The sequence below is a fragment of the Cuculus canorus genome, chromosome 2 (assembly GCF_017976375.1).
Source record: "Cuculus canorus isolate bCucCan1 chromosome 2, bCucCan1.pri, whole genome shotgun sequence".
NCBI classification, from domain to species: Eukaryota; Metazoa; Chordata; class Aves; order Cuculiformes; family Cuculidae; genus Cuculus; species Cuculus canorus.
In genome coordinates this window covers 61,670,192-61,698,075 of record NC_071402.1, presented here as the reverse complement: position 1 = coordinate 61,698,075, position 27,884 = coordinate 61,670,192, and the positions used below count along the sequence as shown (strand labels likewise).

The following is a 27,884-nucleotide window of genomic DNA, read 5'->3' as shown; positions in this document are numbered from 1 at the left end:
AAAATGCAAGAATAATGCAAAATTATTTCTGTTATAATACAAGGCAAGCGTTGTCAACCGGCAGCATTTAAAAAAGCAACAGTAGGAAATACATGTGGTGAAGTTCTAATTTATATAACATAGTTCAAATGCAACTGCTCTACAGGCGTTTTCATATTGTAAGACAAGAAGATAAATTACATATAGTCAAACCTACAAAAGGACAACTAATCCACAACATTTGAAAAGTAGTTTTGTGTATCCATTTCCAGACAAAATGTAACTATAATTTTATTTCTTGCTGACCATATTGTTTTAATTTTGCAATATTTGTGTAGTTCTGTATTTTTTGTATTACATATAAGAAAACTACATGTTAATGAAGCACCCACTTCATTTTAAACACTGACACCATTAAATTAGAGCTATGTTAACAGTCACTATTCAAGAAAAAAAACCACAAACAATACTTAAGCTGCCTTTGTAGTAGGGCAAAATCTTGCTTTGAAAAAAAGAGGTAAATTAAAACACACCTATGGAAATATCAACTTGAAAAGGTTTTCATAAAGCACGTAAAATTCAATTGTACCAACTCTTTCAGGAAAAAAGTTTTGCAAATGCATATCCAAAGCAAGTGTTAACTTCCAGTCACACTGGCTCAGGAGCTTGTGGGATATTTGATTCTTATTTTCCAAGTGACAAAATAATATTCGCTTAAACAGCTATTATGGCTCAACGATCATATATATGTATATATTTGCAACTACATTTTCAAGTAGGTCATTGAAAAGACATTTATGCTGATAAAATTATTCAAAGGGCAGCTGTACACATTCTGCATGAATTGCTGAAGAACGGAATTATCAATTAGACTTAAATCTTTTACGGAGCAGTTTCATTTCTGAAAATAGAAATTCATTAAAAATTATAACAAGAATTAAAGAAGCTCGACTCAAATCCAGTGTTCAGATTATTCCCCAAGAAAAAGTGTACCGTTTCTTTTCCAACCATTTGATTTGACAGGGAAAAATTATTTAGGAATGTTTTACTGACAAAACAAAGGCTTAGGCATTGTAGCAAAGAATTAAATATAATTATCTCATTAAAAGACAGATTCAAAACTTCAAAATAACTTGGGAGAATGACTAACCATGCAAGCAAGGAAAAGGCAGACATAATGTGATTCAAAACCTGAGCAATGAGCTAAATTTTCGAATTTTAAGAGTCTTAACATAAACTGTCTCAAAAAGTTGTTGATGCATGGATTTCCTTGACTGTATGTATTTAAACCTCAGTTTTTCATCCAGCAACAGATACCACTCACATGAAATAAACAGTAAAATTCACAAAACTCAGACATCCTCAAGTATGTTATGCCCTCTTGGGAACCTTAATGAAGAAGAACATGTAGAAAGCTTAGATGACAGAAGAAACGAAAAGACAACTCACAACTGTATGGTTAACATGCAGACAGAAGTTGCTGTATTTCCACATTAGTATTTGCATTCTGTTCACAAAGTTTGGATTTAGGGCATTAAACATTCACATTTTTACACAGAACAAGAAAGAATTCTCTCCTTGATAAATCAATGGTATCAGGTACAGCTTTATCCTTCCTTATAGGTCAGGTTTTAAATTGAAAGCCCTCAAAATATTACATACTACATATTACAGTTGTGGTGCTGGGAAAAGGAACTTTGATTGCGGAAATCTATTCACACTTTCTTAACCAGCTGAGATCAGGCAGCCAAACCACATTCTTAGCTCTACAAGAAAGTAAGAGACAGAATCTTAAGAAACTCTTTTTTGACATTTTAAAATGGTGAACCATGCATTCCACCCTAACCTGGAACAATCCTGCAGCAATGACAAACGGATAGGGTAATAACAATAATGTTATGATAGCATCCATTTTTTTGAGCATGTCTCAAGTATTTAGATACCAACAACCTGCTCATGTACACAGTCCAAAGGTTATTTCTGCTACTGTGTTTGATTAGGAAACTATTCTTCCCCCATTATAAAATAAATTGCATTTCCATTGAAAGGCTAAATGTTTTCAGAATATTCTTACAACATACAATTTCCATGCAAATATCTTCAAATTTAAGTGAAAACTATTTCTTCGTAAAACCAGCTCAAGCTATTATATTTATGCAATATATTAAAAGGTATAATTTTAGCCTAATATCTCACATCAAGAAAGTATTTGAAAAATAGCTTTGTTGAAATTTCTGTACCATGGCCTTCTAATTAGAAGAGAAATTCCTAAATGTTGGCTTGGGGCAATCCACCTTTTAGAAGAAACAGTCCAATAGATCTCTAGCCCTTATATGGGAAACTGTTGAGAATATTTGCTTAATTCCAGTACTGTGGAATCCTTGCCTTATTCTTGTGTTCATACAATATCCTTACAGTAATGGCAACAATTACTTTCATGTAAAATAATACCTTTATTACTGCATGTAATGAATTTGTAGTTTCTGATATGGTAAATGAAATCTGGCAACTAACATCAAAGGTCAGTATCCCATAAAAACACAGGAGCAGAGCAACAGGGAGAGTTATGCAAATCAGTGGAAAAGGCTTGGAAACTTCAGCACTGCTGTTTGGAATATGTCTGTTCCAAAACCAGTCTTCATATAATGCAAGTCCTTCTTTTAAATATTTTTTTTTTTTTTTTGGTATTAGCATATGATCTCCTTTGGAAGGTCTGCTCTTCTAATTGGTCTTAGAAGCCAAACTTCCCTTCCACAGTAGTTTTTGACCTTGAAAAACTATAGGATGACTTGCGTTAGTAAAAGGGCTAAGAGTGGAAACTTTGTTTTTAATTTGACTGTAAATATAAAATAGCTTAAAAAGAACCGATAATCCTCTTCTGAAAACTCTGTAACCACACAGGTCCTTATTTAAACTGAATAAGTATTCAAATCTGATGCTGGGATGGTTTTGAGCTCCAGTTGCAGACCACCTATATTTAGCTGTCTACGTGCATGTTAAATGTCAAAACTCCTAGTAAGTTCAATGAAAATTGAGCAGAAATACCCAATAGACCCTACAAACCTCACTCAGCTGCAGATATCCTGCCCGCATCCCATGGACTGGGCCCTCAGCAACCTGGCCCAATCTACATGGCCTTGAAAAAGAACAATGTACCCAGCATAGTCCAGACCCCTAAACACAGGGTCAGGAAGGTGGTATCTCAAACTCAAGCTTAATATCTAGCTACTCTTTTTATACTGAAGAAAAGCCTAAATGCTTCCCCAGAGAGCGAGGGGGGGAGGTTCTACATATGGGTAAAACCAGAATGAATGAGAATGATTTATTATTAGAATCAAATGTTCAACTTCTTAAAATGTTAAACACTTCCTTCACATTGCTTTATTAACATACCCACTATGCTGACCACCAAAACAAAGAAGAAAATTAGGACTATGCTGTGATTTCCTGGACAAGTTAAGAGGCTGTGTAACTTGGCCCATATTAGTCATAAAAACTGACCCTTTTTGAAAGACAGTGGTAAAAAATGTTTTTATAGTCATGAATTACAGATCCAGGTCCTTCCTGTTGACTACATCACTGAATTCCATTGTAAGACCTTCTCATCCATAAATCTTGCTGCAGAGTAAATTTGAAAACTTAAAAGTAATTCTCAAATGTTCAAATGAAAACATGCACCCTCGATGCAAGTCTAGTAATATATAATAAAGAAATCCAGAGAAAAGATTTTCGGTATGAAAATTGTAACCACCAATCCAATAGCAGGAGTTATTTTAGCTCCAGTTTTCTTTTTGTATTCACACCAATAAAGAACCCCCATCAATGAGATTCTCACAAATCATATTTTAAACACTTTATGAAAGATACTGTTTTCTCTCCAGGGTTTAAGCGTCACCTACCATGAACAACTTGATCCTGCGGCATTAAATTTATAAATAAGAAAGTAAAAATATTTTTTATTTAAGTTAAAAAAAAAATTAAATCTGACCATTCTCCTAGACACTATATCTGTTCATAAATCCTCAGTAAAAGTCACAGACTTCAGACCTACAAATATGTATGCCATATCGCTAGAACAGATCTGAAGAAGGACCATGCCTGAACCTGCCTGGCTTGAAGTGGAAGAGATTAAATGCTAGACCCAGGAACAGGATATGCTGAATACAGAAGTATGAAGGTCCTACACGGAAAGCTTCCATCCATACAATGGACATTTTTTAGGGAAAGCAGACAACTGATACATATGTTCATTGAAGGAAATTTATCCACACAAAGAAAGGAAGGATATAAAGTGTATCACTGACATAAAATGCACATTTGGCTCCTTGTTCTCTCTCACTTTGTTCTCTTATGTGGAAGCCAAAAGCCAGATTAAAAGATTGCTTCTTTATTGCTATGTTTTTCTATTTATTTTGCATAACATATGTTTCCGTGCTGTTGTGTCACTGCGATCATCTTGCTTACATCAATATTTTCTTTTGAGTAAATATACTTCCAATTATCTCTGAAACATTTACCTCTATAGGCTACGCCTTCCTGCATCTTTTACTACTGATAACTTGTGATACACATTAGGTCAATAAAACTGGTTGTTTTCATATCCTATATGTATCCTTAACATTCAAAGGAATATCAAAAGAAAAAGCTTGTTTTGTCCTGCAAGACTGTTAATGACAACCACTCATGATGTCGGCTGAACTACCTGGTAGCAAAAATAAATGTTTTCATTTTGTATGACATTTTCATTTCGTCCTTGGATTATATCTTAGCACCACAAAAACATTTAATCATCCCGTTTCATGTAATGATATTAAACAGTACACATAGCTTCACTTTAATAGTTTATGGTTTTAACTTCAGCTCAGATTCAAATGAAACTCAGCAGCACAAGAAACAGGTTTATCTTAGTCTGAAAGAAAATGAACCAATCAAAATACAAATTTAAGCCAAATCCTAAGTTCTATTAAGTACAAGATGCCTTTGTGTTTAAGACTGCTTGTTTCACAAAAATAAGCAAAACTTTATTTACTGGTGTCCAGTAAACCCAGGAATCTTAGCTTCTGCTACCTCATTATTTCGCTCTAGATGCCACTTGTTTTGTAAAGTGATTTCTTTGGAGACAGCTGATTTCATTACCATGATCATTATTTTAGTAAAGAAAAATGTTTAAAATCTGTAATAAGCATACCCAGAGTCTTCATCCAGCACCGCAGAACATCCTAAACTGAAAGCTTACTCCTTTTGGCTCTCTTTGACTTTGGATAACCTTCTTCTTTCTGTTAACAAAAAAACCACAGAGAAGCAAACAAAAAAGAGGCAAAAACCAGTAAAGCAACCAAAGCAGTAACACTAAGCTAACAGCTCAACTAAAAAGTGGTTTTTGAGTTAAATGTTTAGTTGAATGATATGAGAAGTAATAAAGTTTTTTATTTTCCAATGTAAATATAATTTAAAGCTTATTTATGTGTAAAGTGGATAAATAATTAAAACCAGAGCGATTTTGAAAATACCCTTTTACACACTGGCGGCCAAGACTTTAAAAACTAACTAATCATTTTTACTGTCCAAACTTGAGATAATGGCAAAGGCCTACTCTTCAGAGAAACATTCAGCATAGTCCTAAACCAGCACCATTGCATTTCAGTCTGGAGAGAATCAGACGAATGAGCACTAGAGCATCCATCCCTACTCTAGTTAATGGACAAGTCCCTCTCCTACCCCTGAACCTCCAGTGGAGGTTTCCCTGCAGCTGCACATCCACCTCACGTAACTCCAGCAGTGCCAATGCTGCACTGGCAGTGTGACAGGCAGACAGTGAGAACTTGCTGCAATTTACACAAGCAGCTTGCAGGGCTCAGGCTGATACCTTTGTTACTCGCAACCTGCCTGGAGGGAGAGAAACAGCACGGGGCACTTGTGATTCATGATTAGGGCAGGGCAGTACTTCCAGACCAGCTACAAGCTCTGCTCATCCAGCCTGCCCAAGCAGTAGAACTAGCTCCATGCGCACAAGCCCTGGCGTGGCTGAGTCATTCTCAGTGGTAGGCAAAGGACTCCAGCTCTCAATTCATGTCATGGTAGAAGTCTCTCTTCAGCACATGACACCTCAGGTTGCTATTCTTTCAGCCACAGCTATTTTTAGTTGCTGTTTCTCTTTTCTTCTACGTGAGGCTGACTCCTGAATCTACGGCGATAGCATTGCTGTGTTAGGCCTGTAACTAGTGATTTAGTTGTGGCCCCATGGAAGGGCCTTTCCCAGATGCAGTTGGATGGGGCCAGCTCAGAGCAGCTGGGCTGACGTTTCCCACACCAACTCCTCTCTTCCCTGCTGCAGCTTGAGCTCTAGGGTATAAGTGTGTTCCAGCAGCAGGCCCCTCAGGCTGCTCTGCTGGCCCCTTCTGAACTGCATGGATAGCACAGGCTGCTCTTTTAATTACCATTAAATATCATAAAGTTGTCTTGTATTTGGCTTTGAAAACATAACAAAACAAAAAGCTGATATATAAAATATGTTAAAAATGGAAATTAAGGGGAAGATCTACCCTTGAGTTCTTAATCAGCAGTTAATGAATACATTTGACATGACAAGTTCATGTATGGCATATTGTGACTAAGCAAGGGCATTTCAGATTGAGCGTGGGTAATGAGACCTCAAATGGTCACATGGTTGCGATGAAATATAAAAGGAAAAGGAACTTTGTTGAAATGGGAATTCAGTGCATGCGACTTTTTAGTCCTTCTAGTTTACTTGCAGAACTATTTCACAGTGTATTCAGTTGGCTATTACCACAAATAATACATATCTGTTTAAGAAAATAGATGTACTGAGCACTGGGAGACTTGGGATCTGTTCTTATTAATCCACCTAATCTCTAGGTAGTAAAAACATTAAGAATGTGGTTGTAAGGAGAAGGAGTCAGAAGGTACAGCTGAGTTTTAAAGAGCTGAGTTTTAAAGAACTGAGTTTTAAAGAAATGATATTTAGAAACAGCAGTGCAGTCCAGAGGCAGGTGAAGGCAATATTTAAGAATCGTGAAAAAATATTTTGAAGAGGATTTTAAAAGTACCCACTATTATCATTAGAGCAGAATCCAGAGGAAAAGGTATTAAAAAAACCTTGTAAGTAAGAATATACCTTTTAAAAACCCAGAATTAATTAGGAACAGCCTTTTGGAACTCATTTCTACAGAACACTGCTGAATTCAAGCACTTAAGATGAGGCAATGAGAATGCCCATAGTTACAGAAGACAGAATTAAAAAATCTGCTCCAGAAACATATTTACATTAAGTAACACCATTAAACATTTTCATTTTAGTAGTATCTTTTGCAGGAGATAAATATTTTAAATGCACGCTTGAAGTAACAGTAACATAACCAACACTTCAGGTTAATTTTATCCAGTGGTCTCAATAAGACTTCGTGGTTTCCCTGTTTTAACTGAAATATGCTAAAATGGAGAAAAAACTCATTTTTATCTCTCAATTTAGGTCCTTGTAAACTGGATTAATCTGTGTGTGTGTGTCGGGGGGCGGTGTGGAGGTGTGGGGTTACCTGTCTTCTTTTGGCACAGGCTTTCTTTACAGATGCTTCCATGTTGCTCTCCTTCATTGAGGAAGGCAATTTTGAGGTCAGGGTTTCACATGTCAGATGCTCATTCCCTGTAATCATCTGAAAGTATAGAAATTTATATCTTCATTAGTGAAAAACACCAAATATAAACTTGTTAAAATTACCTACTTTTTAAAAGGTACCTCATAACACAGACTTCAAATAACCTACCAAATTACATTTTATAGGTGAAAAAAGCACAACACATTTCATCCATGTGCCCAATCTGTGGGATATCATCCTCATAAAAATTGCACTGAAATCAATTCAGCTATTTATTTTATTGAAATGCAGACAGAATCAGAAAATGTAGGTTGTAAAGTGACCTCTAGAGGTCATTCAATCATAACTTTTACTCAAAACGGCTACCTTCACAGTTAAAGCACGTTGGGTTTGGCTTCATTCAATCAAGTTTTTGAGGATCTGGAAGGGCAGCAACTCTACAACCTCTCTGAGCAACTTGTTCCAATACTTAACCACTCTTACTCTGAGGACTTTTTTTCCTCATGCCCAGTTGGAATTTTTCCTCTTGCAATTTGTGCTTTTAGGGGAATTGTAATTAAACTTGTATTTGCCAAACTTGCATGTTTGTCCAACAGCACAATGACTTACACGCACTGTGGTCAGCACTGTGCAACTCATGAGATTTGAGATTCCTTCCAGGAGCTGTTCATTAATATGTTTCACATGAAGACAAGACTGAACACCAAAAAATTTCACCAAATTAACCTTGAACAAATCTTGATAAACTGATAAACTGTCTTAAAGAAAGGCAAAATAATTATCCCACCTTAAAAGTCCCAAATAAAAGAAGCGCATCTCTCAGACAACACAGTAGATCATCTTCCCTTTCAGAAAAAAAGCAGCAGTGGCTGACAACATTAACTTATATGGAAGCAATTTAAAACAAAACTATATTGAGAATGATGGTAGAACACAATGAAAGCGATGTTCATTATTGCTTAATGTTGTTTTAAAACATACTAAATTTGTGAGAACCAGTGAGAATGAGCCCTGTTATTTACCGTACCTGTTCAAAGTTAGATTTGGAATGCCTGGTTGTCTTAACAATACAGTCCTTAGAATAGCATGCTGCTCTATTTTCTTCATTTTTGGCGATGTGCTTTGTATCATCTAAGACAGATCCATGAATATTTAACCCTGCTCCTGCATTTGATCTTTTTTTTTGTTGCTGTGATAACCCAAAATTTGTCATTTCATTGTCTAATTTACAAAGCTGCAAAGATTTCTTTGACTGGTGTTGTTTCTCAAGATCTTGCATGGTATTTTGACTTGCAAACTTTTTCCCCTTTCTTGCACTGGAAGAAGGAGATGCATATGTATTCAGACTCAGACTGATGTTTGATTTTTGAAGCACTGACCCAACATTCTTAAGAAAGGAAGGAGAATTTGCCTTTTTGTGATGGACTTCACTTGAATTCCCACCTGAAGCTGAGCTATCAGAAAAATCAGAATTTGTCATCTGTGCACTACATGCTGTTTTCCATCGAAATACAGGTATACCACGTTTTGCGTATGTTTTCATGTGCGTTGCCTGAAAGAGGCTGCTATGAGTAGGACTTTTGACTGACGTATTTTGAACGGGTCTGCAAACCTGAGTTATGCTGGTTTTGCACACAGTCAGTACAGAAGAAGAAATACCCACAGGTTTTGTTGGTGAATGTCTTTCAATATTTTCTCTTTTCTTCCCATTCATTTGATTTGCGGTCTTTCCATTCATTTGCATCAACTTTCCTTTGAAAATTGGTATAATTTTGTTGACTTTTTGTGGGGTGAGTTTAAAAGTTGAATTTACAGCCACTCCTAAAGACTCCACAACTGGTAACGCTGGTACTCCTGGTGTTTGCCTATTATTCATTGATTTCTCAGTTGCTTCAATGCTAACCTTTTCTGTACCCTTAAGGCTACTCAAAAAATTGTGTGTTCCTGGCTCTTTGATCAAACGCTCCATCCAGCGGCTGTTTTCCATACTGCACGGTGAAGAAATTCCACTGCAAGTCTGTTTACTTGGAGGAGTCTGTGTTAGAGATACTATGGAAACAATCTCACCTGCCAGTTTCATATGCTTAGAGTGTATTTCCTGCAATACAACAAGAGTTGCTAAATTGAATGAAATTGAATTAAATGGATTTAGAAATTTGGCAGTGCCACCAAATACAGTGCTATATGATATCTACCTAATATACATCACAATATTCAATCTTCATTTTTCCTGTTTTGAATTAAAATGAACTACATTTCTAAACAATATTTCGTTGTCTCTATAAGTGAAGATTTTTTTACATCTCCCCTACAGTTCTTTGTTTGTAAACTATGCTGGAATACTGTATTTCTCAGAAGGAAAGACTCAAATTACAGTCATTATCTTAGTTTAGTTCTTTCCAGCTGGGTAATGCCTAACCCTTTTGAGGGAGTGTACAGAGAGTTTGACTGACAGGGCTCCTCATCTCTTAAGACATCTAAAAGCATCTGTATTCTGAGCAAAAAGACAGTTCGGATGTCTATAAAAACTGCAGATGATAAAGAGGAGCCATTCTTGCTTTGATCAGTGAAGAGACATAAACAGGAACTGCTTTCTGAAAGAGGATTACAGTATTTTAGAATCACTGCAATTTCTGTCACTGTGCTTTGTTCAGAACTGATTACTTTATTTCTTCTTTCACACACTACTACCAAAGAAATTTGAGTTTCAGTCTTTGTCACAACCTCAAATTAAAGGAGTTTTGATTGCTTGCATCCTTTCTATCACCGGCCATGGAGTAAATCTTATACAGTTTGAGTGTTTTTAGATGCATTAAGGCCACAGAATTTTATATTTCTCTTGGTTTGTTCTTTTAAAATAAATGGTAACAGTAATAGTAATAGCAATAATAGTTACTTTGTTAATGATGTTGTTGTTTATTAGCATTATTATTATGGAAGAGGTGTGAGAAAGTTCTCGATATCCAACTGTAAGATAATACAACTGTCTATGGAATTGCAAATATTGATAGCAACTAATTAACACTAAGTTAAATTTTTAATGCATTTGTGATGTGAACACCGCCACATGGCAAATAGCAAAGTAATATTTTTACACATTTAATTGAAACTGACACGATTAAATGTTGTTTGTTGCGAAAAGCATAATTTTATGCTGTTACTGTGTTCTGAATATGATAAAGATCACTTCATACCATGAGCAAGGTACATGCTAGTATTATATTTACAAAAACCCTTACACGCACCGGAGCCCTGGAGAGTTCCTGTGTAGCATAAAGTGCTTTACTCGTCACCTTTACAGGAAATCCACATAGATGTGAAAGAACGTGCTTCATGTCAGAAAGAAAAGAGTTTAACACGCTTTCTGAATCTGTTCTAGGGAAATACTGCACTGGCTGACTTCGAATGCAACTTAAAGGATACCTGAATAAGTGCTCAGGCATACATAACAAGTTTCTTTACATTTCTATAATTATGAGTCATCTTTATTGAAAAGAAACTAAGAACATGTCTAAAGCTTTCTCAAAAAAAGTCAAAAAAAAGCATCTGCACTCTTAAAGGTTTTAAGCTTACAAAGTTACATGATTATACCATACTAATCTGCCATATTAAAGATTACTTAATACACGTAATCCTTAGTCTAGTCTAGTCTGTTCCTAGCAAGAAAATTCTCTTTAAAGCAAATCTTTGTTGGCCATATTTTTACAGGAATTTAATTCCTCCTTTTACACCACCATTTAGAGCGGCATTATCATGTTTACAGTTTGCTGTGAAGCAAACTGATCTATTTGACCTAGGACAAAGAGATTTCACTAAGTATTTTGTTCCAATTTATCTAGTGAAACAGTTCTCCACTGACTTCTGTGAAAGCATGGAAGAAGAAAATGTGGCACATTCAAAAATGAAAGTTTAGATCTTCTCTAGAGGTGTAGTAGAGGAAATGCAACAAAAATATTCCAAAAGGATACGTAAAGAACCTTTCCCCTATGGGTCTGAAGTAAACACTGAAGTATATTTGCAACTCTTCAAGATCTTCTGGAAGAATATATCCATACTTAAAAAAAATCACAGATGTGTATTACAAACTCAATAGGTACAAAAAAAGGAGGGAAAAGCACAAGCAGCATATATTGTTTCTTACCAGATTCTTCCAGTGCATCTGAAGTTCTTTATATGAACGGAAAGGAGATTCTGGAGGAATTATGTGGCTGATGTTTATGATCTGACCCATTTTCATGCTGAGCATAGGTGAAGAAGGGATGTTTAGAAAGGGTGTCATAAAACTCAGCTAAAAATACACTGGACTTTCGAGGAAAAAGGTAAATCTTATTTTTCGGCATTGAATGTATTTATGGATTATCTTTATGTTTTGAGGAATAACACCTTTAGCTCATAAGTTTATGGCACAACAATAGCAATACTTCCTGAAGCATGGAAAAGAACTTGGCACCTACACGTTTAATGTCTCGCCCGTAATACTCACTACCAGTAAATGTAGAACAAAAGCAAATATATTGTTACTTCGCATACTTTTATAATGAAAATCACAGAGATTGTTTATGACAAAGGTTTGTCTTTAAATTTACACTTTCTGCTAAAATGAATGCTCTTGCACATCACAGAAGCAGTGGAGAGATTACTAAAATTGAAATAATAATTAAATATGCAATTCATGACTCACTGATTAATTTTTCCCATTTTCCATCACACCAAGACCATAGAAGTAAAAAAGAAAGATTCCTGAATGCAAACCATACTGTGAAACAGAAGTGTTCTTATCACTGGTATAACATTCAAAATTTGTATGGCAAACATTCCAGGAAATGTTTGTTTCTACTGAAATGTAAACAGACACTTACCTTGGCAAAACATAGCACCAGTTACTTAATATGGAATGCTGCTGAATAACTGCATTTTCATTGCTGTCAAATAGCTTTAAGGTGTTTGCTGAAATATCGAAGTCTGCCAGCTTAAAACAGAAAAAAAAATGTTATATGCAAATATTTCTACAGGAGTACAAAATTAACATTTTCAAAAATAACTGTGTATCACAATACACTGAAGCTTATCCGTTATTATTCTTCTGTCAGCCCTTACAGACTATTTCAGAAGATATTCCCATTATCAAATTACACACTTGTGCTAGAGTCTACACTACTTTCAGAAGTTATGCAAGTACAAGGTTTAAAGGTTCAAACTTCAAGTGTTTTAGTAAGAGCATAGAAAGAATTTCTCAAACTATGAAGTGTCCCACTTTCATGCAGATTTTTTAAAGTGCAAATCAGAAACCCAAGCATAGCAGCTTAGTAATGTTAGTAGTGGCTAGCAATGCTGCCTTGTGCATTAAGTGCAAAGATCCAAGCAACAAAATTAATAGGATATATAGTTTCACTGTGTGAGAAGTCAGAAAACACCACACATTTTCACAACATGAAAATATTTGACTGTGGGGAGTTTTTCCCTTGGCGCCGGTGCATGGAGCGTGGGGCTACCCAGCTCCTGCAGCCAAACGGCAGCCCCCTCCTGCTCTGGCCACTGCCACGCTGCTGCATGGGCAGCACACAAAGAATTGGCCGAGCAATGAAGAATGCCCTTGAGCAACCTTGAAGAAGCAAACAATACATATTTTAAAGAAACGAGAAATTTAGCATGACAAGTATATGCTAGAATTATTATTAGCGTGGTTGAAGAATAAGAATTTGCCCACAGAATGGCCGCATGTTTTTGATGTTGAGACTTGGAAAGAAGCTGGTAATCTGCCTTTTGAACATGCCTCCAAAGGTGATGAAAATGCTATGCGTGTTATGACTACGTGGCGTTTAGTCTTTGAGACTTTAAAAGAAATGCGTTCTGAGGAGGGAGTAGCGGAGGCAGTTCAAAGGTCTTGGTCCACAGATATGGACTCGTCAGGAGAGTCAGACAGGCAGGAAATGGCCAAACAAGTATGAGACTTGGCCCAAACAGATGAGACGGACAGATGACTGACAGATGGCCCAAACAGATGAGACTGACATTGAGCAGGAACGAGGAAGGAACGAGATTGATGGTTCTGATAGTGAAAAAACTGTTGCTTTAAAAACCTCCTTGTTGTCCTCAAGAAGGCGAATGAAGAAAAAGGAGAAAGATTGAAGGAAGATATGACTTGGGGAACAGGATAGCGACAGTGATGGAGAGCAAGCAGGGCGACTTAGTCGAAGTGTGATAAGGGAAGGATGGAGGAAGGTATAAATGGATGGACTGAAAGAAGGGAAAAATGTACAACTAGCCTTTCTGGTGATCGTACAGCCAGGTCAGCCGGGACAATATCAGGCATTTCATTGGGACTTGATAAAAGAAGTAAGAAAAGCAGTGATGCAAAATGGTTTACAGGCCCCTTACACACAAACGTTGTTAGCGAATGTGCTGTGTGGACAATTGGTGACTCAGTATGATTGCCATCAGTTGGCTTCTCTGATTTTACCACAGACCCAGAAGCCGTCATGGAGAGAAAAATGGTATGAACTTTGTGAGGTGGCAGTCATAGACAATGTAGGCAGACCGGTCGGTCACCTGCGTGCCGGAGTGGGAGTACAACACCTAATGGGAATGGGTTCATTTGCTACCCGTGAGCTGCAAGCTTGAATGGATCCAGAGATTTTAAGAGATTCTGCACGTTTAGCCTTAAGAGCCTTTTTGACACTGTGTGAGGGTCGGTCAAAGGATCGATTTCTGTCTCAACATTTCCCATCAGGTGCTAAACCACAGGTGCAGGCCTTGCAGTAACGGCCGAAGCTGGTATGCCTTGTACCTATCCAGATTGGTACAGGACAAATGCTTTGTACCTGTCCCTAAACCTCTACTATTGTAAAAGATCCATGAAGCAAAGCAAAACTACAGACCCAAACGCTCCCTGCTAACTACAATTGTGAAAGATCCACAAAGCGAAGCAGGAAGATTGACGATGAGATGACAGACCCATACCCCAACACAGCATGCGCAAGGACAAGTTCATCCGAAGTGCAAGGTGATGATGACTACTAGCCTTCATCAGGGACCCCAAAATTGACCACTGCTGCCAGGAGGAGCGCATGCACAAGGGGAGAATACCTGCCTCCAAAGCTGACCACACCTCAGGCACTCCTCTCTTGGCATGTGTGACCTGCCAGGTGGAGTTTGGCATGCCTCCACAGGACTGAGGTGGGACAAAGGTGGGTCGCAAGGAGGAATCAAGTGTATGAACTAACATAAAAGACAGCTCTGGAGCAGCTGAACTTTGAAGACCTTCCCCACCGTGAGATCACATCGATCGAAGACAGAAGCAGAGGAACCCCCTCTGGACCAGGACCCCAGAGACGCCGGATGTCGGTGGACCCGTGGTGGTAGCTATAACCCCCTTTTTCCTTCCCTTTTCTCCCCATCCTTTTTCATATTCTCTCTCTCTCTCTTTTTCTATCACAAGCCGCTTCACGGGCACAATTAATAAGGTTCCAAAGTTACTGTGATTTAACTCCCTTTACTCGTTGAATTATTACTTTGCTTTCTTTTTGCACTCCGAGATCATAGCTGAAAAGAATCATCACGCATCCACTTACGAGTGGACCATGACATAAATTGGAGTCACGGACAGGATCCTGATAGAGTCAGAGGGGTAAAAAGCCCCCCAAACTCATTTTTTAGAGGACTCTGTTAGGATTACAGCTATTAGAACTTAGAGTGCAAAAAAGGGGAGTTAATTTTTTTATTTTTTGTGACACTTGAGAAAGGGTAAGGGTGGCCGTTGGCAAATATCTAACTTTCTCAAGTAGATTTGAGTTGGTTTTGCTGTTGTCCCTGAGGTTGTTTTGGTTTTGAGTCAGGATAAGATAAATGATGACTGAGGAACAGGAGAATAGAGATTCTCAACTGATTAATGATAGAGATTTGTTTTTTGCATTTTTAGCCAAATATGGTGCTCGACCGTCTCCCATTGGGGAAGATTGGGCTCGAGAGAACTGGAAAAGTTTGCAGAGTATAATGGACTGAATTTCTTTATTGCAGAATGAGGCTAAGGTTAAGTTTTTACTACCAGCTAAAAACAGGGCGATAGTCTGCTCTGTTTTAGGTGCCAGCTTGGTTGCAGCCATTAGAGACCGTCTTAGGCAGTGTAGTGAGGAAGAACAAATCATAGAATCCTTAGAAGCCTTGGTACATTGTCACCAAATAACAATTTCCAATTTGGAAAGGGAATTAGAGCACCAGGAAAGAGAAAACCATTCATTAAGGGTTGCCTTTGAAGTAAATGGTGTTATCAGTGCCACTAATTTACAGAGCAGTAATTGAAAGGATACGGTTTCATCGGGATCTAAGGAAAAGGTTATCCATCAAATTAGCCCGATATACCCACAAAAGGAATTGGAAGAAATGGGAAAACTTGATTAAAATCCCCCTCACTTAAGACCCTTAATCAAAACGGAATGTTCTTATCTTTATGATGAAGATACAGACTCACACATAACCACCAAGGTTATTCTGCCACTGAAATGGCCAAGTTGAAAAAGGAATACAGGTGTCTTATCAAAGAATCTGATACAGAATATGTGTGGCATGTGTCTTTAACTGGGGGTGACCAAATTCAGTTGAGTGAAAAGGAGGCCAAGGGTTATTGGGGCCACGGAGTTTTCTTAACAACAGGCGATCACCGGGCCCCATGGTCCTTAACTCAGTGTGCTGCTTACTGGGCTGGAGGGTTAAACCCTCTGGATAGGGGAGACCCCTTGGCAATAATAGGCACAGCTGACCAACTACTGGAAAGTGTACACAAAGCTGCGTGCCTACAAATGATACATGAGAGAAAATTAATCCCCAGATGTGAATCACCAATGATGTTGCCTGTTAATCCTGAAATTATGACTCCATTGATAAGGGGACTTCCCGAGACACTTAAATCCACGGGGATAAGTCTCCAGAGGACCATAGCATCAATGGGTCCTGTGGAGAGGTCGGAGGGGTTTATGCACAGAGGTGATAATAGCAGAAATGCAGGCAGTACCATTACAGACTCTTACGCAAATTCCTCTGACTTTTCAACACCAGCATCAGGCCTGTTAGGGAACAGACCACACGCTAGACCTAAAGTCTGGACATGGGGGGAGGTAGCACAAGAATTAATTGTTTACAGTAGGAATACTGTCTTGTGAAGCCTTTGGAAGAAAGGCCGAAGGGCATCTGCAATGTAGGAGTTAAAAATGCATTCCCTCATCCCAGCAAAATTGCAGAAGTCGATCAGTCACAGTCTAAATCCATTTCAGCCCGACTTCATTGGTGGCGCTTGGGGCTTAAAAAGGGAATTCCCAAGGATTTGATGAACGGTTTACCGTTAGGTAAATTGAGCTCACTGGTAACCCAGTGGCGTGTGTCGAGACCACATTCCTTTTCTTCTGTGAAAGAAAATGCACCCATCACAGCTACAGTCCCCCCTTTTCCTGACAGCACAGATAAGGCATTAAAGCAAACTTTTTCCCCAGAGCAGGGAAACTAGAATCTCCATTTCCTAGTGGTGAGTGGGGAAATGGAGAATGGATTTATATTCGACAGCTCACTGAAACAGAAAAGGGATATATGTTAATAACAGCTATTGTGGGACTTAAGCGTGCACCAGTGACTTTTTTAATTGATACTGGTGCACAGATTTCTGCCCTGACTGAGGAGGATGCTAGAAGGTGTGGAATTTCTCCCTTAAAACGAAAACTATCCGTCCTAAATGCTTTGGGATCAACAGAGATCATGAAGTTCGCTCCGGTAAAATTAACTCTGCCGGGGGAAGAGAGTTCGATTACTATAATGGTGATCGGTGATATTCCTTTTAATTTGCTAGGGATAGATGTTCTTAAGGGAAAACAGTGGGAGGATACAGAAGGACTACTCTGGTCTTTCGAGATACCCCAACTGCACATCAGATTGTTGCAAGAAGCTCCACCACGACTGTTTAGCAAGATCACTAATGTCGAGCAGTACCCCTTTCCTTTGGGAACTAAGGAGGGTATCAAACCCATTATGCAGGAGATGAAAGAACAGGGAGTTGTGATAAATACTCATTCTCCTTTCAAATCCCCTGTACGGCCAGTGAAAAAGCCTAACGGAAAGCGGCACCTTACAGTTGATTTTTGAAGGCTAAATGCTAATACCGACACTCACACACTGCCAGAGTCAGGAAAGAAGCCGGTGTCGTTTACATTAATAAAACAAGGAAACTCAGAACCTTACATGACATTTATAGACTGATTATGTGAGGCAATAGAAAAACAAGTTGAACACCTTGAGGCACAAGAGTCATTGCTATTAAAAGTTGGCCACTGAAAATGCAAACACAGACTGTAAAAAGGTCTTAGTCGCATTGCCACAAAACACAACGCTGGTGGAAATGGTAGTAACAGCAAATCAAGTAGGCTCTCTCAAGCAGCAACAAGTGATGTTGACAGGAGCCTTTGCTGCAGCCATGAGACCTCTAGGAGCCTCAGTGAAATCTTATAGGATTATATTTTGGTGTATTTCACACCTATATATATATATATATATATAGGTGTGAAATCTTAGTTTTCAGTGTGCCATGGATCAAATGGGTTCTGCTGCAGGAAAGCAAGTGAGACCACCAAACACATATATACCAGGTGTATGTCCCAAATGCCAGAAAGGGTGTTATTATGCAAATCAATGTCAATCGCGTTATGACAAAGATGGCAAGCCCATCCTCCAAGCACAGGGAAACTGGAAGCGCAGCGCGGGTCAGGGCCATGTGAGGACACAAATGCCCCTGAATGTAATGAGTGGACCGCAATTAATAGAGGACAACAACCAGGATGTTTGGACAAATTCACAGCAAAAATTAGTGGAAGCGCTGGAATGGATGTCATAACGACTGAAGCAATAACTTTAGTAACTACTTCTGTCCACACGGTGTCAGTCAATGCACATGGACCTTTAGGTCGTGGGCTTAGCGCTCTGTTGTTGGAGCGCTCTAGTGTAACGTTACAAAGAATTTTTGTTTTACCAGCAATTATTGATGCTGATTATACGGGACAGATAAGGGCAATGGTATGGACACCTAGCCCCCCTGTTTCCATTCTAGCGCGAACTCATTTGGCACAGCTCGTTCCATTTTATAATGCAGTACCGCGAGCAGAGAATAAAGAGAGGCGAAATGGCAGCTTTGGATCTACAGGTCAAGAGAAAGCAATAACGTGGGCCTTAGAAATCCAAAAACCGAGACCTCATCTGATAGTACGGATGAGTTTGGGAAATCAAATGATATCCATAACTATGTTAGTGGATACCGGAGCGGATGTTACAGTAATCGCAGAAAAGCACTGGCCTCCAGACTGACCTACGATTAGCCCTCAAGGTACTTTGGTAGGTGTCGGAGTTGGAGGAAATACAACAACTAAACAAAGCAAGCATATGGTGACAATTCAAACAGTGGACGGACTTAACCGTCTTACTAGACCTTATGTGGCTCCAGTTCCTATGAATCTCTTAGGCAGAGATATTTTAGGATAAATGGGATGTACCCTGTCATCAAACTTTTTAGTAATGGCCACTGATGGGCAACCGATACTCAAACTGAAATGGAAAACGGACACACCAGTTTGGGTAGGTCACTGAAATGGAAAACGGACACACCAGTTTGGGTAGGTCAGTGGCCACTGATGACAGAACAGGTTGCCATCTTATAGCAGTTGGTACAGGAACAACTACAAGCTGGACACATACAACCTTCAACAAGTTCTTGGAACACTCAGGTGTTCGTGATTTCGAAAAATCAGGAAAATGGAGGTTGTTACATGATTTGTGATGGATTAATGAAGTTATGGAAGACATGGGACCTTTACAACCAGGATTACCATCACCTACAATTATTTATAGAGACTGGAACATTCTAGCTATTGACTTAAAGGATTGTTTTTTTACAATACCTATTGATCCAGAAGTACCAACTATAAATAGGCAAGGACCGGTACAGAGATATCAATGGGTAGTGTTACAAGGGGAAAATTTCCCCAACAATGTGTCAACTTTATGTCAACCAAGCCTTACAAGGTTTTTGGAAAAAATATCCACACCTATTAGTGTAGAATAGTTTAGAATTACAAGTGGCCTTGGTGAATTTTAGTGGATAAATTAAAATTCATCATCATCCAGGCCATCGGTTTATAACCTTTTTGCAACAAGAGTGCCTAGAGAAAAAAATCTAAGTGTAGTGCCACAGCAGTAAGCGGGCTGACAATTTTTACAGATGGAAGCTGAAAATCAGGAAAAGCAGCTATGACATGGCAGGAAAATAACAAGTTGAAATCACATGTAGTGGTTACCACTGGATCACCACAACTTGTTGAATTACAAGCAGTTACTGAAGTATTTAAGCGGTGGGATAAAGTTCCAATTAACACCATTACCTACGGAAAGTACCATCAACAGAAGAGCAAAAGAGACAACTGTAGCCTTCTGATGCCCAAAGGAGGAATTGGGACTGCGCGTGAATAGCGAATGATCAGTTTACCTGTTGACCACTTATTTTGAAGTTTGAGCGTGGGGATAGTTGTTTGTAACCAATCAGATAACACCATGTTTTTTGAAATTTAGAAGAGTTGTATAAAAGCAGCCTGTTTTTGCAATAAAGGGTATTCTGTTAATACAAGTTCAGGACTCTGTGCCTCAATCCCCTCATTTGACTGCAGGGTTAATCAAACACAGACCTTTGAGAAACATTTTCTCTACATATGGCCTACTAGGGTTCACATTTACTCACTGACAAGAAAATCTGGCCATTTCTGTTGTAGAAAAGCATTAAAATGATCAAACTGATAATGAAGCCACATTATGATTGCTTCCATCATTGCTTTGTGTCATTTTGGAATTGGGTTCCTATAGATAGCTTTAATGTTTATGCTGTTCAACTAGGTCACAGAAGAAGTCTTATTCTTTTATTCTAAAAAAGAAGAGCTTGGATCAGAAATACTTATTTTGGAAGAAACCAGCTAGCCCGACAAATATATCCCTGTATTTATGGACATACTCAACAAAGATGGCATGGCTGTCACAAAGGATGGTAATTTTTCAACCTCAACCGCGATTTCTTAAACAATTTATAAATATGCTTACAAGCATAGTCCAGGCTGGACCAGTGTTTTGGATGGTGCATAGAAAATTAAGCAGATTTCAGAACAATTATATACAGGGACTTTAAACATAGTGCTGATAACTTACCTGTAGCTTCAATTTTAAGATTATATTCAAGACCATCCCTGCATTACAGTGAGAGAGTAAATGCCTTCTAGAAAACACTGCTAGAAGGAAATGTAGGATCATGAAGACACTTCACTACTATATTCTGTTAGCATTTTTGAAAGGCCTTTTAATTACTCTAGAATCTTAGTTTAACAATGCCTGCTAGAATGCGTCAATATAGATATAATGTGGATGTTATGCACTTATAACAGATGCAGACACTCAAAGAATATGACTACTGTCTTAATATAATCAGAAATAAGCACTTCTGTCCCCATCATGGTAATTGCAAGTCATCTAACAGAGAAGAAGATAAAGATTAATGACAAATGCTAGCATTGAAAATATAGCTATTTATACCTCAGGGGGTGGCAACCGAATTGAGCAAGCCTCCATGCTGATGCAGAGCTGTCTTTCTGATACATTGAGGTCTACAACTAAAACAAAAACAAAGCAGAAATCCTTGTTTCAAACTATGACTCATTTGTTAGAAAGCTAAACCAAATGTTTATTTAGTGTAATTGTTAAGTCAAAAAGCTGCATCTGAAAATAAAAAGGCTAGACTTCCTTAGCATGAAAATTAATTGCATTTTTACACGGCTGTCCATGCAGCTGGTGCTTGTTACTCATATTCTTGATACACAAACACCCATTTTCACGGCAAATACAATTCTTATAACTATTGGCTGCACTAAGTCACCTAGCCTAGTATCATGCATCCAGAAGTGGTCAATAGGAATGACTATATGAGCAAAGCAAGCATTTATTGACACATTCCCAGAACATCCACCCAGCTCTCAGCTAGCACAGGGACTGAATGTATTATGCTCCTCAACAAATGCCCATGTTATAATTTTAGGCTTCAATATGTAGAATCATAGAATGGTTTAAATTGGAAGATTTAACCATTTAATTGGAAGATTCAAGATCATCCAGTTCCAACCCCCTGCCATGGGCAGGAACACCTCCCACGAGATCAGGTTGCTCAAAGCCACATCCAAACTGGCCTTGAATGCCTCCAGGGACAAGGCATCCACAACTTCTCTGGGCAAGCTGTTCCAGTGCCTCACCACTCTCACAGGAAAACATCTATTCCTAACATCTAACCTAAATCTCTCCTCTTTCAACTTAAAACCACTATCCCTCATCCTGTCAATACACTCCCTGATAAAGAACCCCTGCCCACCTTTCCTGTAGGCCCCCTTTAAGTACTGGAAGGCTTCTATAAGGTCTTGGAGCCTTCTCTTCTCTAGGCTGAACAAGCCGAGCCGTCTCAGCCTGTCTTCCTATGGGAGAAGGCTCCAGCCCTCTGATCATGTTTGTGGCCCTCCTCTGGACTCACACTAACAAATACGTGTCCTTCCTTTGCTGAGGACTCCAGAACTGAATGTAATACTCCAGGGAAGATCTTATGAGAGCAGTGTAGAACCACACCCTTCAGCCTGATGTTCACGCTTCTTCTGATGTAACCCTGCGTACTACTGGCTTTCTCAGCTACAACCGCACATTGCTGGCTCATGTTGAGCTTCTTATCCACAAGCACCCCCAAGTCCTTCTCTGCAGGACTGCTCTCAATCTATTCTTCGTTCAGCCCATAATTGTGCTTGGAACTGCCCCAATCCAGCTGTAGGATCCTGCACTTGGCCTTGTTGAACTTCATGAGGTTTGCACAGGCCCTCCTCTCAAGCCTGTCAAGGTCCCTCTGGATGGCAAGTGGCACCCCCAAATGCTATCTTTAGCTTTTATATTGGAATAAAACTATTACTTTGTAATCTTTGCAATAGCTAAGCAGCATGCTTTGTGACTTAACTTCTGCGAACAGCAAACCTAGTAGACACAGGACAGTCAATTTAGCCCATTTACCTATTTATTATTACAGAACTTCACATCACTTGCAAGACTCATAATTTGAGGCAAGTGCATTTAATTGTTATAATTGTAAGTTTTAGACGGTAAATTTCAATCTATGGCTGTAGATTAATAGTAGGAAAAATAGCTTTTCTGTGGGTAATTTTTCAAAGATGCAGTTGAGCTGACAACCACTGTATACAAAGCATCATCTGCCATCAACTGAATTTGCAAAGAGGTTACTTCAAAACGAAAAATAAGAATACATTGTTTTGGTAATACAAAGATTAGGATAATATGAAAGCATTTAACTATTCTCACAACTTTACCATGAACAGAATATTGTACTTACCAACAGCATTTTGTCTTCCTGAACAAGACAAAAAATCTTTTCCTTAATAAATGAAACAGAGATTATTTTCTAAACCATACATCTAATGTCTATAAGCACAAAAAAAAGGAGAAATCCCACAGTATTGTCTGAGTTTGTTCCTTTTGAGGACAGAAAAAACCCTCTACCAATTAACATTTTACCAATTCATTAACAACTTATCTAAAAAAGGAAAGATATATGAAGGTATACTAGTGTAGACAGCAATTTATACATCACTGATTTCCTTCTGATAAGGAATTTATACACAGAACTATTTTGAATTGACTAGGAATTAACACATTTCTTAGTTTCAAAACCAAATCTGTATAGTATTAGAACATACTTGCACCATCTATGATCAGTTTTGCCCAGCTTTAGCAACATACATGATTAGACAAGCTGTATGGACCAGGATTACATTGCTGTTAGTCGATGTCTTTCACTGATAGCAGTTTCATATCAGACACCATCTAGCCTTCTACTTTCAGCTGCTCTTCCTGAATATATTGATTTAATTCAGAGAGCTATATATTTTGAAGATACCGAACACAAGTTACTGTTAGTATTGCGGCTGGAAATATGATAATAATATACATGCTCTTCCCAGTGTATATTTGGAAACGTCTGTACAATTGCTCTACCCAATAAGAGCACATCACAGTATTTGAAACACATCTAGTTTTCCATACTTTGGTAATTCACATTTGTCCTACGCAGAAATTAGTAGAGAGACATCAGGCAAGAAACTACCATCTAAAAAGACAAAGCTTGGTAGAGGGAAATGGTCTGAGATTAGAACACTTTTGTAATAGAAAAGCATGCAAGCCATGTGCAGAAGTGCCACTGACGAAAACATGAATCTGAAAAACAAGCCAAATTTTTATAAAACATTTATTGTCCAACAGTACTCGGTTTGGAAATTATTAATTTGGTATGTTGCATTCAGTTGAAATAATTATTTGATCTATTACAAAGATTAGGAGGAAGATGAAAAAGTGAATGATATGCCCACTCAGTTGTTAACTTCAATCATTAAACTTAGATAAAGCAACAATAAAAATGCCATCAAAGAAAAAAAACATAGGATAAATGAATGAAATAATTGAATATAATGAATGAAATAACAATGGATGGGAAATAAATTATGGAAAATAAAGCATGAAAGAAGGGAAAACTAAATGCTTGATCCCTGGCCCATGTGAGTCAAATACCTTGCACCAAGAGATGACCAGCCTTGTTCCATCTAGGTGCAAGCCTGGCTGTAAGTGTGTAGGAGATACAAGTTTGGAGAATGGCTGGACTGACTGCTTGTGGTGCTTCCAGCTAATGACATTAGTGAGAAACGAAAAATACATTACTAATAATTTAACAGATTCTTTTTAAAAAGTTTTCAGTCAAAAGTTAATCAAAGATACTGCTATTGCATCTTGGAGCCAAACCCTACTCTATGTTACACATCTTTACTTTTCATTTACTTAGGTACAAGAGGAAGTCAGCACGATATTTCATGTAGGCAGTTAGATTTCATGCATCATCAAAGTAAGGTGCATTACAATTCATTTAATGTCTTCACAGGGCTTATAACAGACTTGAGGAAAAATTAATTTGACTACATGGAGTAATTCACATGATATGCATCTCTTTCCAGACAATAGGCACAACATCCAAAATTTACATGTATTAACTTTGCTGTCAGGCTTAGGACCAGGGACATCTTATTGCAGTCACACATACAATTGATAAATGTAGCTTTCTTCACCCAGCAGTACTACTTGCCTGACTGCTTGACTATCCTGCACAGCCTTCTATTAACAGTCAGTATTAGTCAAGAAAAAGAAACTAATTACAATGGGTCAGAAAGTTAACTAACATGCCTCCAAGGGCAATTTTCTAACAGGATCCTACAAGGAAATGCTTGCAGATCATGGTTAGTAAATGTAATTTGTACTACTAATCAACTGGTGTTGGAAAATCTAACAACAATGGTTCGGTTACACATATCAACATAAAGCAGTTTTGTGAGGTAAACATATTTGAACAGTATATGCCTTACTAGCCCAGATACACATTTACACTTCTTGGAATGAAGAAAAAGACACTTAACTGGCTGTACAAATGAATCATGAGAGCTACTGCCTTTGATTACCATCAGCCTTTTGATGCAGCAGTTTTAGTGAATCCACACACACATTCATAAACCTCACAAACATCACATACTAGAAGACAGTAAAGCATATGCATAACGGTCTAAAAATGTACCAGCTGTTAAGCTAATGGGTTCCATGTCTTCTCTATATTTTTGTGTTGCTGTTGGAACACCCACACCTACGGAATGTATAGGGCACCCACAGAGGGGGTGGCACCAGCACAGGAGCTGCAGTTCTTTGCCTAAAGGGCAGATCTGTCAATGCCTCGAGGTCAAAACCCAAAACCCCTGAACAGGATCAGGAACTCACTGCAGCCATGAAACTTGGCTTTTGTACTGCAAATTACATGCCTCATGAAAATACTCATCTCTGGCAATGGCAATTGCAGAAAAGTGTAACAATCTTAATTGAACTGTGACATCTTTCAGCACTTACGGTGGCACCTTGTTTCTCTGCATAGGCTTGACATATTCCTGATTTGTAAAATGGTATCTAAAATTAATAAAAAAAAAATTAAAGTGTGTGAAATTAAGGGTTGTTTTAGCAAGTCATAAATTAAATTCTGGTCCAACAGTGACTTTGCCTAAGACAAACATGCTAAGGAACAGTTAAAGCAAACACCATATCCTGTATTTTAGAGAAGAATGATAACTAAAATTAGTTCAGGCCTTTGTCATAGTGTAATCTCATTTACAGCTAAAGATATATTAACAAGGAAGCAAAACACTGCCCAAAATGAAATTGCAGAACTCTGTTCTCATTGTGAATTGAGTGGCGTCTTACCAATTGAGTCCCTTCTGTTCCACAAAAGGTTCACTACTGAAAAGGCAATTTCATGAAAAGAGTAGAAGACATAAGCTGCCATCCACATTATTAATGCACAAAAGTAAAAGTTTGCTGTAAATTATATACTTTACTTATCCTTGATCCTCAGATAAAACACTTCCTAGAGAAACATGCATGTATGTGTTGACTGCTAGCCGTACTTTGGTTCAGGCTGACCAAGAAGCAACACGCCTTACGTCCCTGGGGTGAGCTTGAAAGCCTCTCGCTCATGTGAAGGTGTCATGAAAAATATTTTGAATGGTGGTTCCTAAACCCCAAAATAGAAGATTATAAAAGTAACAGAACAAGATAGCAGAGCTAAAACGAAGATGTCTGTCTTGTCTACACTATTGACTAGCAGTCAGCTACTTGAACCTATAAATACTACAATCAGGATGGGTCCAACTTGAGCTTTCCCTGAATGGCAGCTGGCTTGCACTCCAGGTGTCTCTCCCCCTGAGCAGGGATGCCTCTCAACTTTAGCAATTCCTTGCCTGAGAGTAAGAGACCTTTCCTTACCCGTGGCAGTGAGATCCCTTACCTGCAGCAGATCCTCGGTAAGTGACTGATAGCATACTGAATTAATATTATGAAACGATACTAATTCATGTAGCTACTCAGATACTAAAACCACTGTATAGATAATTCCATTAGGCATGAACTGTTGACCAAGTCTGAGACTAAGATTGGATCCAGCTGCACTAAGGCTCCAAAAAGGAGTTTAGAAAGCAAAGCGCTCCACTCTGAACCTTGTGACTCAAAGGGAGGGTCCTCTTTACTCTTTGTGTCTCCGGTCTCTTTATGAGTCGTTCTAACTCAATTTTTCTTTCTATGTTTCTCCCACACAGTAATTAGTAGGAGGAACCTTGCCTTTAGACTTACTGAACTCAGTCGAATTATTATTTTACCTCAATAAAATACATTGCTGCTTCTCTCTTTCAAGTGAGATGCATTCTGCTCATCCATGACAGTACATAACTACATATACTTATTTACACAGTGATACTGACCGCCATTACAACTGAAATTTGACTTAGGGTTCCAATAACAGGTGCAGAGAGGATGTCTTGATGCAGGAATAATAACTGCCTATAAAAGATGTTAGAGAAAAAAGTAAAACCAAAATTTATCGACTTGATTTTCTCAGTTTATTTTCCTCACCTTCTGCAAACACATTACATTCCATTCTTAATCCCTTTCCAGTGGTTCAGTATAATATACTGGACTAGTCCAAGTTACTTGTTCTTAACCCACCCACAGTGGTGTAAGACAAAGGCTACACGCCTTTGGCACATGAACAGAAGGCTTCTCTTGCTCTAATTTCTCATTTCTTCCCTTTCCTATTAAAGGGAACGACATAACCCTTGGTGAACACTAAGGAACATACATATGCTTTCTGAGTATTCTTTTCACTCAGTCTCAACCTATATAAAGCAATCTGATAGATACACCTGAAGCATTCCCACTTTGCAAGCGAATCGATTAATTTTAACTATTTATTAGTTTTAGCTGATGACATTTAAAACATAATAGAAATGTGAGGGGTTTCTGCAACAGTCAGTCAGTTCTCCATCAAAAAAACCCCTTATTTTGAACAATTTCATACTGTTTACTACTGATAAGAACTTTGCTGGTTTTATTACAGTTAATTCTAGTACTGCTAATAAAATCTTTTAATAACAGCCACCAACAGCTTCTGAAAATAGCAATGCTCAGAATTCTTTACCTGCAAATCTTTATCTGTGTGCTCCTTATCTCAGTTTCTGGTATCTGAGAATTCAGTGTAATTGTAGTGGCACAGAGTTTTTGTAGCTCTGGCAGACTGACAAAGAACAGAGACTGCTGCCTGGTGCCGTTCAT

At 38.3% G+C, this 27,884-nt stretch overlaps 1 protein-coding gene across 1 annotated transcript; it reads right to left on the bottom strand.

Moving 5' to 3' along the window:
• On the bottom strand, positions 1 to 27,884 carry C2H18orf63 (chromosome 2 C18orf63 homolog). Its single transcript, XM_054059414.1, has 14 exons — positions 27,751 to 27,884; positions 27,035 to 27,113; positions 25,635 to 25,691; positions 24,264 to 24,375; positions 23,032 to 23,073; positions 21,192 to 21,268; positions 12,452 to 12,561; positions 11,734 to 11,830; positions 11,561 to 11,646; positions 10,838 to 11,015; positions 8,620 to 9,690; positions 7,533 to 7,649; positions 5,168 to 5,255; positions 1 to 1,745 (listed from the first exon to the last, which is right to left on the bottom strand). Exons 1-13 carry the CDS (start codon positions 27,882 to 27,884, stop codon positions 5,199 to 5,201), a joined length of 2,217 nt encoding a protein of 738 aa, XP_053915389.1. The 3' UTR covers positions 1 to 1,745; positions 5,168 to 5,198.

Coding starts and splice junctions, on each gene's coding strand:
- C2H18orf63 (XM_054059414.1), bottom strand. CDS start 27,884: ATGAACGGCACCAGGCAGCAGTCTCTGTTCTTTGTCAGTCTGCCAGAG. Junction 27,114..27,750: donor ACACAGATAAAGATTTGCAG/GTAAAGAATTCT, acceptor CATCTTTTATAG/GCAGTTATTATTCCTGCATC. Junction 21,269..23,031: donor AGGAAGACAAAATGCTGTTG/GTAAGTACAATA, acceptor TTTTTGTTTTAG/TTGTAGACCTCAATGTATCA.